The sequence below is a fragment of the Patiria miniata genome, unplaced genomic scaffold (genome assembly GCF_015706575.1).
Source record: "Patiria miniata isolate m_02_andy unplaced genomic scaffold, ASM1570657v1 HiC_scaffold_13, whole genome shotgun sequence".
In the NCBI taxonomy this organism is placed as follows: domain Eukaryota; kingdom Metazoa; phylum Echinodermata; class Asteroidea; order Valvatida; family Asterinidae; genus Patiria; species Patiria miniata.
The window spans coordinates 5,275,697-5,288,054 of NW_024037051.1; the positions used below are offsets into that span (position 1 = coordinate 5,275,697).

General features: G+C 39.1%; 1 protein-coding gene across 1 annotated transcript; it reads left to right on the plus strand.

Moving 5' to 3' along the window:
- The first annotated feature begins 202 nt into the window (after nucleotides 1-202).
- Nucleotides 203-8,604, plus strand: LOC119720820 (AP-2 complex subunit sigma). Its single transcript, XM_038190679.1, has 4 exons — nucleotides 203-289; nucleotides 4,318-4,467; nucleotides 7,458-7,571; nucleotides 8,379-8,604. Exons 1-4 carry the CDS (start codon nucleotides 287-289, stop codon nucleotides 8,538-8,540), a joined length of 429 nt encoding a protein of 142 aa, XP_038046607.1. The 5' UTR covers nucleotides 203-286; the 3' UTR covers nucleotides 8,541-8,604.
- Nucleotides 8,605-12,358: the final 3,754 nt, after the last annotated feature.

Below are 12,358 nucleotides of genomic sequence, written 5' to 3' on the forward strand. Positions count from 1 at the left end.
CATTGAAAGAGGAAAGGTTAAAATAGTCCATTAAGTTTACTTCAATTCTTATTAATTTTACCAAATATTATTTCTTCTAAACACACGAATAATCAATTTAATTTAATGAAATTTAATATTTGCACGTCTTTATTTTTCCATTTTGACGAAAAATGTATATTTAAATAAGGAGTAGATTTACGCACCACTTAAAACACCCCCTTAAATTAATCGAACCATCCATTAAGAGGGCGGATGATATTTGCAAGGTGGCGGACGGTCGTGGTGCAGAATCCCACAGATCATAATGGTAAAATAACATTTTAATTCTCATTTTGATGTATTTATTTTATTGCTTTCTATGTCATAATGTTTCAGGAACGTATTCTGGAGTTTTGAGTTTTTTTTCTCTGTGTAATAGTCGGTGATTTCCATGAGAAAAAACAAACCAATTTTGACAAATGCCAATCATTGAATGCAATGGTCAGTCAGTGTTAGTGTCCTACTCGTACTGGTGTACAAATGTTAAAGGGGCACTCCGAAATCCACGAAATTTTCATGGTTTGGATTGTTTACTTAAACTATGGGGAAAGTTCCATACTCGATCGTCAATTTATCTGCTGCCAAACATATTAATTGTCACCTCACCTTGTGATTTCAACCAAGAGGAATCCAGGAAGCTGTGTTAACTTAAGGTGAAAAAAAATTAGGAAAAACGTGTTTTTAGAGCACATTTTTGGATGCACACGTCGTGCAGAACCAAGTTGAAGCAGCCGGTCAAAACTGATTGAAGTGTCTGGAACAGCGGTACATTAATTTTACGAAAATTTGGGACTCTCAATACTGTGTATGAGAGTCCCAAAACCTAAGGTATCCATATCGTGCAAAAGTTTGTGCTGCATAATAAAACCAGTGTGAATCAAATTTGCAAGCTTCTTACTCACTACAGTTTCTTCAATAATCTCCCAAACTTCTGCCTCGCAAAGTTGCTGTTGTGAGCATTGCATCACCAAAAATTCAGCTTTTAATTCTAATTTTGCAGAGAGTTATCGAAATCCAAACGTGAGACATCACGTTGATGTGTACTGCAATGCATTGTGCAAAAAAACTCCCTAGCTAGAACATTTTCATCGTGTAGATAAAACAGCGCCCTCTTGTTGATCTGAGTGAATGTAGAATGTTTCATTTTTTAACAGAGGGCGCTATGTTTATTTGGCTATCGATTAAAAAACAAGTAAGCTGCAAGGCTCTACCTACACTAGCCCGACTGCGTCTGGCCGTACAGTACTATCGCAAGCTCTGTAGTACGGCCAGACGCCCAATGCTTCCAAAAAGACTGAATTTTTTTGGCCGCTGATGTAGCGATTTTGCTACAGATTTCGATCGAGATTATCTTTTCATCCAGGACAAAAATTTCCAAAGTTAAGGTTCTTAGTCGTAGAGCAACTCATACCTTTTCGAAAAAACGTTCTTTGGTCTTAATATTTTCATCCATCTGGCCAAAAGACGACTTTCAGTCATCATCTTCCACAAATATCGTCCCGAAAAAGCTCCCCCATGCGATTTCAAAATGGCGGCCGCGCTGTAATGTATGCATTATGCGAGCGCGCTTGGGCAAGATAATGAATATGCATTGTTTAGATCATGACCTCGTGTTTGTATGGCCAGCCGCGCCGAGTGTCCGACAAACGTCATAAGCTATGATGCATATTCATTATCTTGCCCAAGCGCGCTCGCATAATGCATACATTACAGCGCAGCCGCCATTTTGAAATCGCATGGGGAGCATTTTCGGGACGATATTTGTGGAAGATGATGACTGAAAGTCGTCTTTTGGCCAGATGGATGAAAATATTGAGACCAAAGAACGTTTTTTCGAAAAGGTATGAGTTGCTCTACGACTAAGAACCTGAACTTTGGAAATTTTTGTCCTGGATGAAAAGATAATCTCGATCGAAATCTGTAGCAAAATCGCTACATCAGCGGACCAAAAAATTCAGTCTTTTTGGAAGCATTGGGCGTCTAGCCGTACTACAGAGCTTGCGATAGTACTGTACGGCCAGACGCAGTCGGGCTATACCTACACCTACCCAGAATACATTGGGAATCACACACACATTTCCAGAGCATGGAGATTGACGTGGATGGGTTTTGAACTGCCAAAAACTTGCCTTAAAATTGGATTTAAGGTCTCAAATTTCGCAGGTGACATGCTTGCAACTATATCATTTTGATATATGTGTTGTGTGGGCATTAATTAGCCTAGTGGTGAGTAAAATAATGTCAGTAGTAATTTTGCACGTTTTTATGCACTCACGGTCCCAGTCTGGTTATACGCATGACATCGATAACCATGACGTCGCATGAGCCGGCCAATGATAGTGCAATACGTCATTATGAATATTTATTTTCTCATGAATATTTAGTTTATTTCGATGGATACTTCAAATGCGTCCAAAGATTGATTATTGCAACAGCGATCGTGCACGGCCTAGCGGTTAAGAGTCTCGTGTATCAAGCAAGCGTCCGGGGTTCGAATCCCGATGAAATAACTGACTGATTGATAAATAGAAATTAAGGAAAGGAGAGGGTGAGAGTAGAGGAGGGAAAGTGGAGGAATAACCATAAAAGATGTAACTTTTGGCGCTAGAAAATTAATTGAAAAAAGTGGCGATCGAGTATAGAACTTTTTCCTAAACTATTTCAAACATCTGGTTGAAAGGAGACCAACCTAATGTCTTACCGTTCCCGAGAAAGGACGAACAAACGCAGCTGTTTATATCAGACACGACAGATCGGAGTACGCAAACGTTTTTCCTGTCGTTTAAGTTAATGTACGATACACGTTGTGTAGGCCTATGTCATAAAATTACACACAGCACCAATGCACAAATGTGGTTTCTTACACTTTATTGCTGGAACCACAACTAGGCCTAGCATGAAAAACCCGACTTTTGGGGGTCATAAAAGTGGAGCCCAGAAGTCGTTCTCGCACGCATAGGCCTAGCACAAGAACCCCAAAAGGCCCAGTTTTTAAAGGATAGTTGTGTGGATGTTTATATTCTACTTTTAAATGTTCTTTCAGATTAACAGCATTTCGTTTAAAGCGCGTTTTGTAGCTCAATGGGGATCATTCCAGGATGCAGTGTCCCTTTAATGTAATTGTAATGCGCCTATCAAATGTTTACTGCTCCAGGATGTCAGTGGCCAAGCCTCAACATATTGACAGTCACTGCCGCAGGATTTTGCAGGATTCAGGCAGTGGTCACCCATCCATAGACCATATTCAATAAATAATGGAGGAATTTGCAGGATTGAGGCTATATGCTATTTTCCATGAATGAGGCCAATTGGAGGATTTTGCAGGATTGAGGCTACATCCTAGCAAAAAGGCCAAGGGAGCTAGGGTTAAATGACGTCACTTCCTACAGATTGCCATGTGCATCGGCATTTTGGGCATCAAATGTTCATGGCGCGCATTTGTTTGCGCCGTATTTCAAAGAAATTTGGAGCAAACTACGTGCGTGTTTAGAACATTTTGCACACTGCACACACATGCACCTGATGGCGTTGAACACGCAGTTGTAATTTTCCTATGAAGATAGCTGTCTATGACAGTGAGAAGGGTCTATACTGCCAGTGGCAATTTTTGTGCATTGCTACCCTACATCATACTATGTATATGTACCATGGGGGAACCTTCGTCCTCCATGATCGATGTACATCTTTTTGTAGTACATGTACATCCAACAATTCGTGTTTTTCAACAGTTTGACTTGATCTGGCATACTATTTTGCAGCATAGCCTGCAACTCAAACATTCTCCCCTCCCCCCCCCCAAAAAAAAAAGGAAAAAAGAAAGAAATGACAATCAGTGGCTACACAGTCCAGGTGCTACATGTATACAAATGTATATTCCCTTTTATAAGAAAAGCCTCCAAGGGGAATAAAAAGAGTAAATTGAATGAAGACTGTCAAAAAAAGTCTGAATGCTACCTGTAAGTCGAAAGTGTTTCCCACGCGGAGTGGGTATGCTGCCTATGACGGGAACAAATCCAGATATGATTGATATGTGTTGATTTGGCTGCTCTTTATAAATGTATCTCGTAAGAAACATCCATGGTCAGTTTGTTATGCCCTAAGTATACTATTTCCCAACTCAATCTAGGAGCAAGTTTCTCTGGCACTTTGCAGCACATGTGACCAATATCACTTCAGTGCATTGCAGAGGTTTGTGGGAGATTTACATGTAGGTAAGGCAGTTTGAAGCCAACCAAACTGCACCATCCAAGTCTGGTGAAATAAGAACTAATCGGTGGCTTGAATCTCTTTGGGCAGATTCGCTTCATCCTGATCCAGAACCGTGCCGGCAAGACGCGGCTGGCCAAGTGGTACATGTCCTTTGACGACGATGAGAAACAGAAACTGATCGAGGAAGTGCATGCCCTGGTCACAGTCAGAGATGCCAAGCACACCAACTTTGTAGAAGTAAGTACATTGCACAACACAACTGTGAAAAGCATGAGAGTAAATTGTTACTACAGTTTGTCCCCAAAAAAGTGTCCATCTAACTAATTTTGAAATAACTACAAAACCATGTGGTCAATTTTGAAAATTGTTGGTTGTTCATATAGTCCTAAGCCTTGGCCTCAATCCCTATGAGTTTCATTTAATTTCAGTCATGGATCACTTCACAATCGTCAATTGATCACAACAACATTTTTGGACACTGTGACCAAGTTCCTTGCCTTATTCAATTTCAGTACTGTGTTAAGTAAGCTGTGTAAAATCCTTCACGTTGTGAAAAGGGCTGCAGTTGGGATTGGAATCATTAACCTCATGGCAAGACCTCAGTTTAATGCTCAAGGGCAAATGATTCCAATCCCAAACCACATCAGCCTTTTTTTCACAACATGCAGGTTTTATCACAGCTGACATAGCAGGGCACTGAAATTGATTAAGGCAAGGAACTTGACTTTGTGTTGACAATTGTGCAGTGATGTGTTACTGAAATTAAATGAACCTCTTAGGGGTTGAGGCCAAGGCTTAGGACTATCTGCACAACCAACAATTTTCAAAATTGACCACATGGTTTTGTTGTTATTTTTAAAATAGTCAGATGGACACTTTTTTGGGACACACTCTATAATAAACACAGTAGGGTCCACAAAATCCATATTGTACAGTTAGGATTCTGTGCATTTAGTGCTTGCTTAAAAGAGAAATTTCAGGGAGACCACTGGGAGTGACTTGGGAATGAATACCGACAACACCTCACGTTCGCGCTAAGATGCAATGGGTTTTTGCACATTCAGGATAAAATTAGTTTACAAAAAGTAACCGATGCACACGGTCTTTGGTTACACACCTATGTTCCGACACCATTTGGGGCAACATATGGGACCCAAAAAATTGGACTGGTATGTGTGTAGCTACATACACTCTACACACAAAAAAACTTGAATAAAGCGCCCTCATCGGACAAAAAATACAATCTTATGTGCGGGTTGTCGGAACAAAGGGGTGTCGGAACATAGAGCAGTCACCCGGTCTTTAACTGTATCACGAAGCGCCATCAACTGCTTATGCACAAAGCCTATATTGGTTCTTTAGAGTAATTTTGGCTGCTAAAGCAAACATGTACAGTAAACTCCAGCTAAACCGACATCGTATAAACCGTCATATCGCTTAAATCGGCCGTCTGACGAAAGTCCCAATTGTCTCTAATGCATTTCCATTGACATTTTCATTTCTAAGTCGGCCTTTGTAAGCCGCCATTTCGCCTATGTCGGCGTGTTACTTTCAGTCCCATTTCCTCAAAACCACACAAATTCCTCTGTATACATGTAAGTCGGCATCGTGCTCTGCGGTTTGTAAGAAGTGTCGAGTGAAAAGTCCCACACACTGCTAACTGACATCTGTTTATCAATGGCACAGCCCGTGATTGATGTATCGGCCAGCACGTGTACACTAATCGCACGTGTACACTGTTTCATGCACAGTCTGTACATTGTGTGCATCGTTCGCTTACACGAAGTACATGTCCATTCCGTACCATCAATACCAGTACCCCCTCACGACTGCAAGCATGCGCTCTGTTCATTTTGGGGGTACCAGTACCATGCACACATTTAATTCGTGACTGTACACGTACGTACGTGCACAATGTACACTACATGTACATGGCTGTACAGTATGCAAGCGATCTGTATATCGTACCACTGTTAACGCTAGCCGGCCACGCCGTCCTGGCTTCGTACGTACGCATATATGTACATGCATGACTTTCTGTGATCAATACCACAGCCTGCTTGTGATGATAAACATTGAGGATATATTTGCTGGAATCAACCATGGATGTAGAAATAAACCAGGGTAAATCAAAGCCTTTGACATTTAGCCATGAATCTTGTTTGCATGATCCAGATACAGATGCGCATATAGGCCATTAATTCAATCTATTTTTTTCACTCCGTGATTCAATTTGTGTATTTGTATAAGTCGGCAAAATGACAACTTGCAGCAGAAGCCGACATTCGCGTAAGTCGTCACAAATTCTCTGGTCCCGAGAGTGCCGTCTTAGCCGGAGTTTACTGTACATGGAATTCACTCTTTTCACGCTCCGCCATTGGGCATGCAGAGCCTCGATCTGGCAACTTCACACAATAAAAATAGTCGGTTCAGACCCCGACACGGGAATCACTGAACCGGCTATATTTATTGTGTAAAGTTGCCAGATCGAGGCTGTGCATGCACATGGCAGAAGTGTGAAAAGAGCGAATAGTACTAGTGGTGGGAGAAATCAAAGATTATGTAATCCAGTTATCCAATTTTTTTTTTCAAACCAAATACCATTCATCAAATTTCACCGGCGCTTCCCATCCAGCTCACAGTCATGCCAACAAAAAGTGACGAGTGAGGCGCCGCATGCAATGCCCTCCCAATGACTGATTACAGTTTGCAGGATTCAATGACCACTGGGCCTTTACAAAACACTTCAGAGCTGTAATGTTGAAAAATGGGTTGGAACCTTCTGATAGATCGAATGGGCAGGCTATTCATTTACAAGAAGACCACTAGCAAGTGAATGCAGTTACAAACGGAGAACATGGAGCAAATTAGGGAATGTTATAGTTCTTTTCTTTAGCCTGTGTCACACAAAAAAGAAAGCTTAACTTTTTTAAGGATGGTTTCAAATATCCAAGATTGAAAATGAATAGTTTAATTCCAACCGAGTTTTAAAAAAAAATCTGGATTTAAATCCCACCACTAAATTGAACATGAAAATTGGAAGCAAAAAAAATGTGAGAGGCCAAATTGTGAGAGGCCAAACGTTCACTGAGTTCACGTACAAAATGTAGCTACAAGTCTGCTCTTGTGTCCAAGTGAGTGGTCACACTGTTCTTCTACAGTCTATACCGACATCAGTTGATTTGTTCAGTTGTTAACCTATTTTGGTTTATATTTTTATTTCACAGTTTCGTAATTTCAAGATTGTTTATAGAAGATATGCGGGTCTCTACTTCTGCATATGCGTGGATGTTGGCGATAACAATTTATCATACTTGGAGGCAATACATAACTTTGTAGAGGTGAGTCCATATTACAAGTACCTAAATTTGTGAGGGAAAATGCCTGTGCTAGCATGTTGAGCATCAAGATATGATACAAATTCATATCCATTTGTACACTAATCCACTCTAAAAGACTTTCTAAGCAATTGCATGGATAATGTTATCAACTTTCTGTTTCTGTGTTGAGGGTGAACTTTCAAGTCTATTTTTATTACATTTCTTAAAATTTGCGTTAATAACATCTAGATACTCTGTTCAGTGAGAGTTTGTACATGTACTTTCTAAATCCACATAGCTTAACACTTCACATGATTTCTAAAAGAAGAAAATTTATCATGGAAATAGAAAATACATCATTATTAAACTGAATTCGTGGATGTCATGAAGTTTGCTCCACGTTTGTTTTCGTGTGAAGTACGCGACAACCATATTTGTAAAATCTTTTCTTAGACATGTCATTGCAGTTAACATCTCGTTAAAAAAAATGAGGATTCAAGTCATCAAGAACGCGTGTGTAGGGCAAAACCAAATTATAAAATTTGCATTTAAGTAAAATTTCTTCATAGAAAAAAATACCTGTAGTTTATTTCAACAATGCAATTCGCTGAACTACATGTAAAAAAAGATCTTTAAAAAGACCTTCACTCAAGGGACAACATCACTGTTTGACACAATCATGAAAGCTCAATTCTCCACAGACTTTCTCTCCATTTTGCGGGATCAAATCAGTTTAGAATTTTTTTTACCTTTTTTTTCTTCTAATGACCAGTTTGATGTTCATTCGAGTAAGGTGTTTGTGTCTGTGCTTTTATCTGCCATCTTCAGGTGCTTAACGAATATTTCCACAATGTCTGCGAGTTGGACCTGGTCTTCAACTTTTACAAAGTGTATTCCGTGGTGGATGAGATGTTCCTTGCCGGGGAGATCCGAGAAACAAGCCAAACAAAAGTCCTCAAGCAATTAACCAACTTGTCGCAGCTGGACTGAAAGGGCTTTATACATTTGGAACTTAGCAGATTTAACTCTTTTTATTGGAGGGGGGGGGGTAGTACAAAGTGAAGAACATAAAGTTAGTGCCACTACAGCGTGCTCAGAGAATCTTGTGTTACAATGTAAGTGTTCTTGGATATGCAGTGCAGTGATTGTTACAATGTACATGTACATGCTGAAAGAATGATCAGTAGTCAGTTCATTGATACTTGCATGTTCATGTATTTCTGTGCATCACTTTAATATTAGCCCTCCTGCAGTCACACAGTCAAAAAATCAATCCTCTTCCCTTGCCATGCCTTTTACTCAGGCTAGTCATCAACAGCCAGATCATATTTCAAGCAAGCACTGTGACTGCGTCATATTCAGTCAACAGACCAAAGCTGGGAAGACGTAGGCACAGCTGGCTTATCAATCGCCTACAGTCAAAGCATAGCTTGCAACAAGTTACAAAACAGTCACAGCCAGTCAATTCTGCTTTATATAGGCTGGGAGCTCTTAACTTGTGAAAACAGTCACTTGATTGGACAACTTTGCACAAAATGTATGTTTGCATGGGAGGGTTAATATTAAGTGTGGGTTCCAGTTACCAATTGTGCACAAGAGTAAGCGTTTTCGGTTCAAATTTTCAAGAATAAAGTACTAGGTGCAAGCATTTTTACAGTGGACTTGGATCAAAGTTGGAAGTTGGATATCAAAGGTGACGTGTGTACAAAATAATATTCACTGCAGTCACATATATACATGTATACGCTTAGAAATAAAGGCAATATTGGGTTGTGCCCAAGGCTAGACTGTAAAAGGTGAAGGTGATTTAGTAATCATGATGAAAAGTTCTGTCTGCTTGGCAACAGGTATTTTGGCAGTGCTTGCTATTGTATAATAAGGGAAATCCATTGGTGTGTACAATGGACTGGGATATTATTTTATTAACCAGCAAATGTTCTTGTTCACCCAAGCCCAATGCACTGTGTAAATCTTGCATCACACTGCCCCAGATGGAGTCCCTTTTTACAACCAAGTTTGACAGTCAAATAGAATAGCCAAGTTATCCATGTCACTTTTATTCAACAAATCCATGTAGTGTTGATGGATTTTGATCGATTCATTCCTGTACAGCGCAGCCACTTTGTTTCTTTTCTTTGGGCTTGATGCTCTGATACTTGTTCAATGAGCAATAGGACCATTGCATCGCATTGGATTTGGTCTAACTTGAGCTGTCTTAAGCTAAATATGGAAAGTTATATGGAAAGAATGTTGCAACCCGACGCCACTTTTTTTCTCCATATATCATCTCAATAAAGGTCAGTCATTGTTGAAAAGACATGAATCTGGGACCAAGAATACAATTCCAATTTTGTTGGGAAATACCGCTGCAAAGTGGCGTCTGGATACTACGTTCTTTCCCTAAATATACTCGGGGAGTTAGTAGTGTTCATTGTTTTATAGAAAGAAAAAAAAAATTTGGGGGGGGGGCGCCTAAAAATCAAGTTATTGTTACTGTATAATGATGTATTGTAATTGCTTACACTACAAACCCATGTGTATATGTAGAGCTACTTGTATATTAATACATTTTTTCCTATTTGTTTTAATAATCAAACCTATGTGATGGTTAAATATGGAACATGTACTCCCTAAAGTTTTAGAGGCATGTACCTGAACATAACCAGTACCATTAACATTTTGGCAGGCATTTTCAACTGTTTTTGAAGTTTTGGTGATTTGAATATTCCTATTCATATCATTTTTATTTTTCATTCCAATAGGAAAGCTATTGAGATACACAAAGTAAGTTAAGTGTTGTGCATTTTTTGTGTGTGGTTTTTTTTTTGGGTTACTGTACATGCTGCCATTTTCTTTCTCCAAACTTAGAAAATCTTTCACATATTTGCCGTATTGCAACTTTGTGCGGCCTTGCATTCTGGGAGACAGATGGGGACTGCAGATCATGTTTCTCTAATTGTACAGTGTTGGATGTGATTTTTGGTACATGTACATTCATGTATTAATTGCCAGTACATGTGCATACATCATGCACCTTTGTACTTGTCTAAAAACAACAAACATGTACATACACCAGGACAAGTTTATTTTCAATTCTTAATTGAACCACGGATCCTCTACACAAGGATAAATGACTCATCTGAGCTTGTGTACAAAATGTACGGAGCAGATTTTCTACAAGCGTGATATGCAGCGTCCGCGCATAGAACATGTACAAAATGTAGAACAATGCACGCGCCGACAGCTAACTGGCGCCCTACAAATTCGACTGTGAGCGTCTCGAGCATGTGCGTCTCGCACATGCGCGACGCTCAAGGGCCGTATCACGCATGTAACCAGACATTTGGGGAAGTCGTTTATCCTTGTGTAGAGGATCCGTGATTGAACTGGGATATACAAAAGACTATACAAGAATACTGAACATGGTAGACACCAATTTCGATGTTATGCCAGTAGGAGTAGAACCCAGTTTATTGTAATAGTTATTATATATATTCAAAGTTATACACAAGCTTTGAGAAATTGAAATAAACCATAACCCTTACAAAGTGATGTCCATGTCTGTTGTTCAGCACCCAAACAAATTTACTTTGTAAACTGTAAATTCCATTTACAAATGTAAATAGTATTTTACATTTTGAACAAAATAATTGGAGACTAGCGTTTATCTGTATCACTTCAAATTCAGATGATTTACATGTGATATCAGCTGAGGGGCAGACAGCGACAAAATCCATTAAACTTCAGATCAAAGTTTCATAGCATTATTAAAGTACACACACGCAGCTTCCTAATTAAATAATCCGGACAGGAAATGGGTTGAACATTCACTTTCACTGTGTCATGTAAGACATAAGACATGGAAGCTAGGTCTCGCAACCTGAAATCAAAATTTGAAGTGTTGCTTTCATAGAAGTTACACTCAATAACGAGGGTCACCCTTCAGATGTTTTCATGGTAACTCTCTGAAAAAAATTGATAATCACACAGCCAAACCTTTAGAGAACACATTAAATCACAAAAGAAAAAAATTGAATTAACACAAATGATATATATATTTGCAGAGAAAAACAATTCACAATGTCCACACTGAATTTGTTACATTAAAATTGAACATCCACAGAATAACAGGCAATAATGGTTATATGAAGTGTTTTAATGTTGTATGTCAGGTAATGTACATGTATCTATCGCTCGAACGATCCGGTGTCTCTGTGCCATTCTCATCCAAAGTAACATGAATGTGCATATTGTACAAACGTGTGTGTACACTGCATGCAATTACATGTACATATGTGTACATGCCAAAAGCTTGCTACTCTGAATGTGAATCTTCCCAGCTGAAAATCTACCTTCTCATATCTTCTGATGCACCTCCCTTTGTATGGTGTATCCACAAACCTCCTTCAGACTTCATTTATAGTACACGTAGCTTGTATTACTCACACAATGGTACAATGTACATATCAATTTTAGTACAATTGTGTAAATAAGTAAATCCAATCCAAAATTTATCCAAAAATAGCTTTTTATATTAAGTTAGTATCTAATCCTTTACAAAATCTACACACCTAAATGCAGCATATAATTACAATGTATCTGCATTTAAAAGTTTTGCATTTCTTCCGTTAAGGCACCTAGCGCCCGAAACCGCCTGAGCACTGCATGGGTTAAACTTTAATTGATTAGTCAGTGATTAGTGAATAAGCACAATGTAATACAAATGGTTAAATATATTATGTGTTGAATTTTGTATGCAATACCCTGTCGCAAATAAAAATGATACTTAGACGGAGATCAGTTTCACA

Excerpts from the sequence above, each read along its gene's own strand:
- LOC119720820 (XM_038190679.1), top strand. Across the intron at positions 4,468-7,457 it reads AGCACACCAACTTTGTAGAA|TTTCGTAATTTCAAGATTGT; the intron begins GTAAGTACATTG and ends TTTATTTCACAG. Across the intron at positions 7,572-8,378 it reads CAATACATAACTTTGTAGAG|GTGCTTAACGAATATTTCCA; the intron begins GTGAGTCCATAT and ends TGCCATCTTCAG.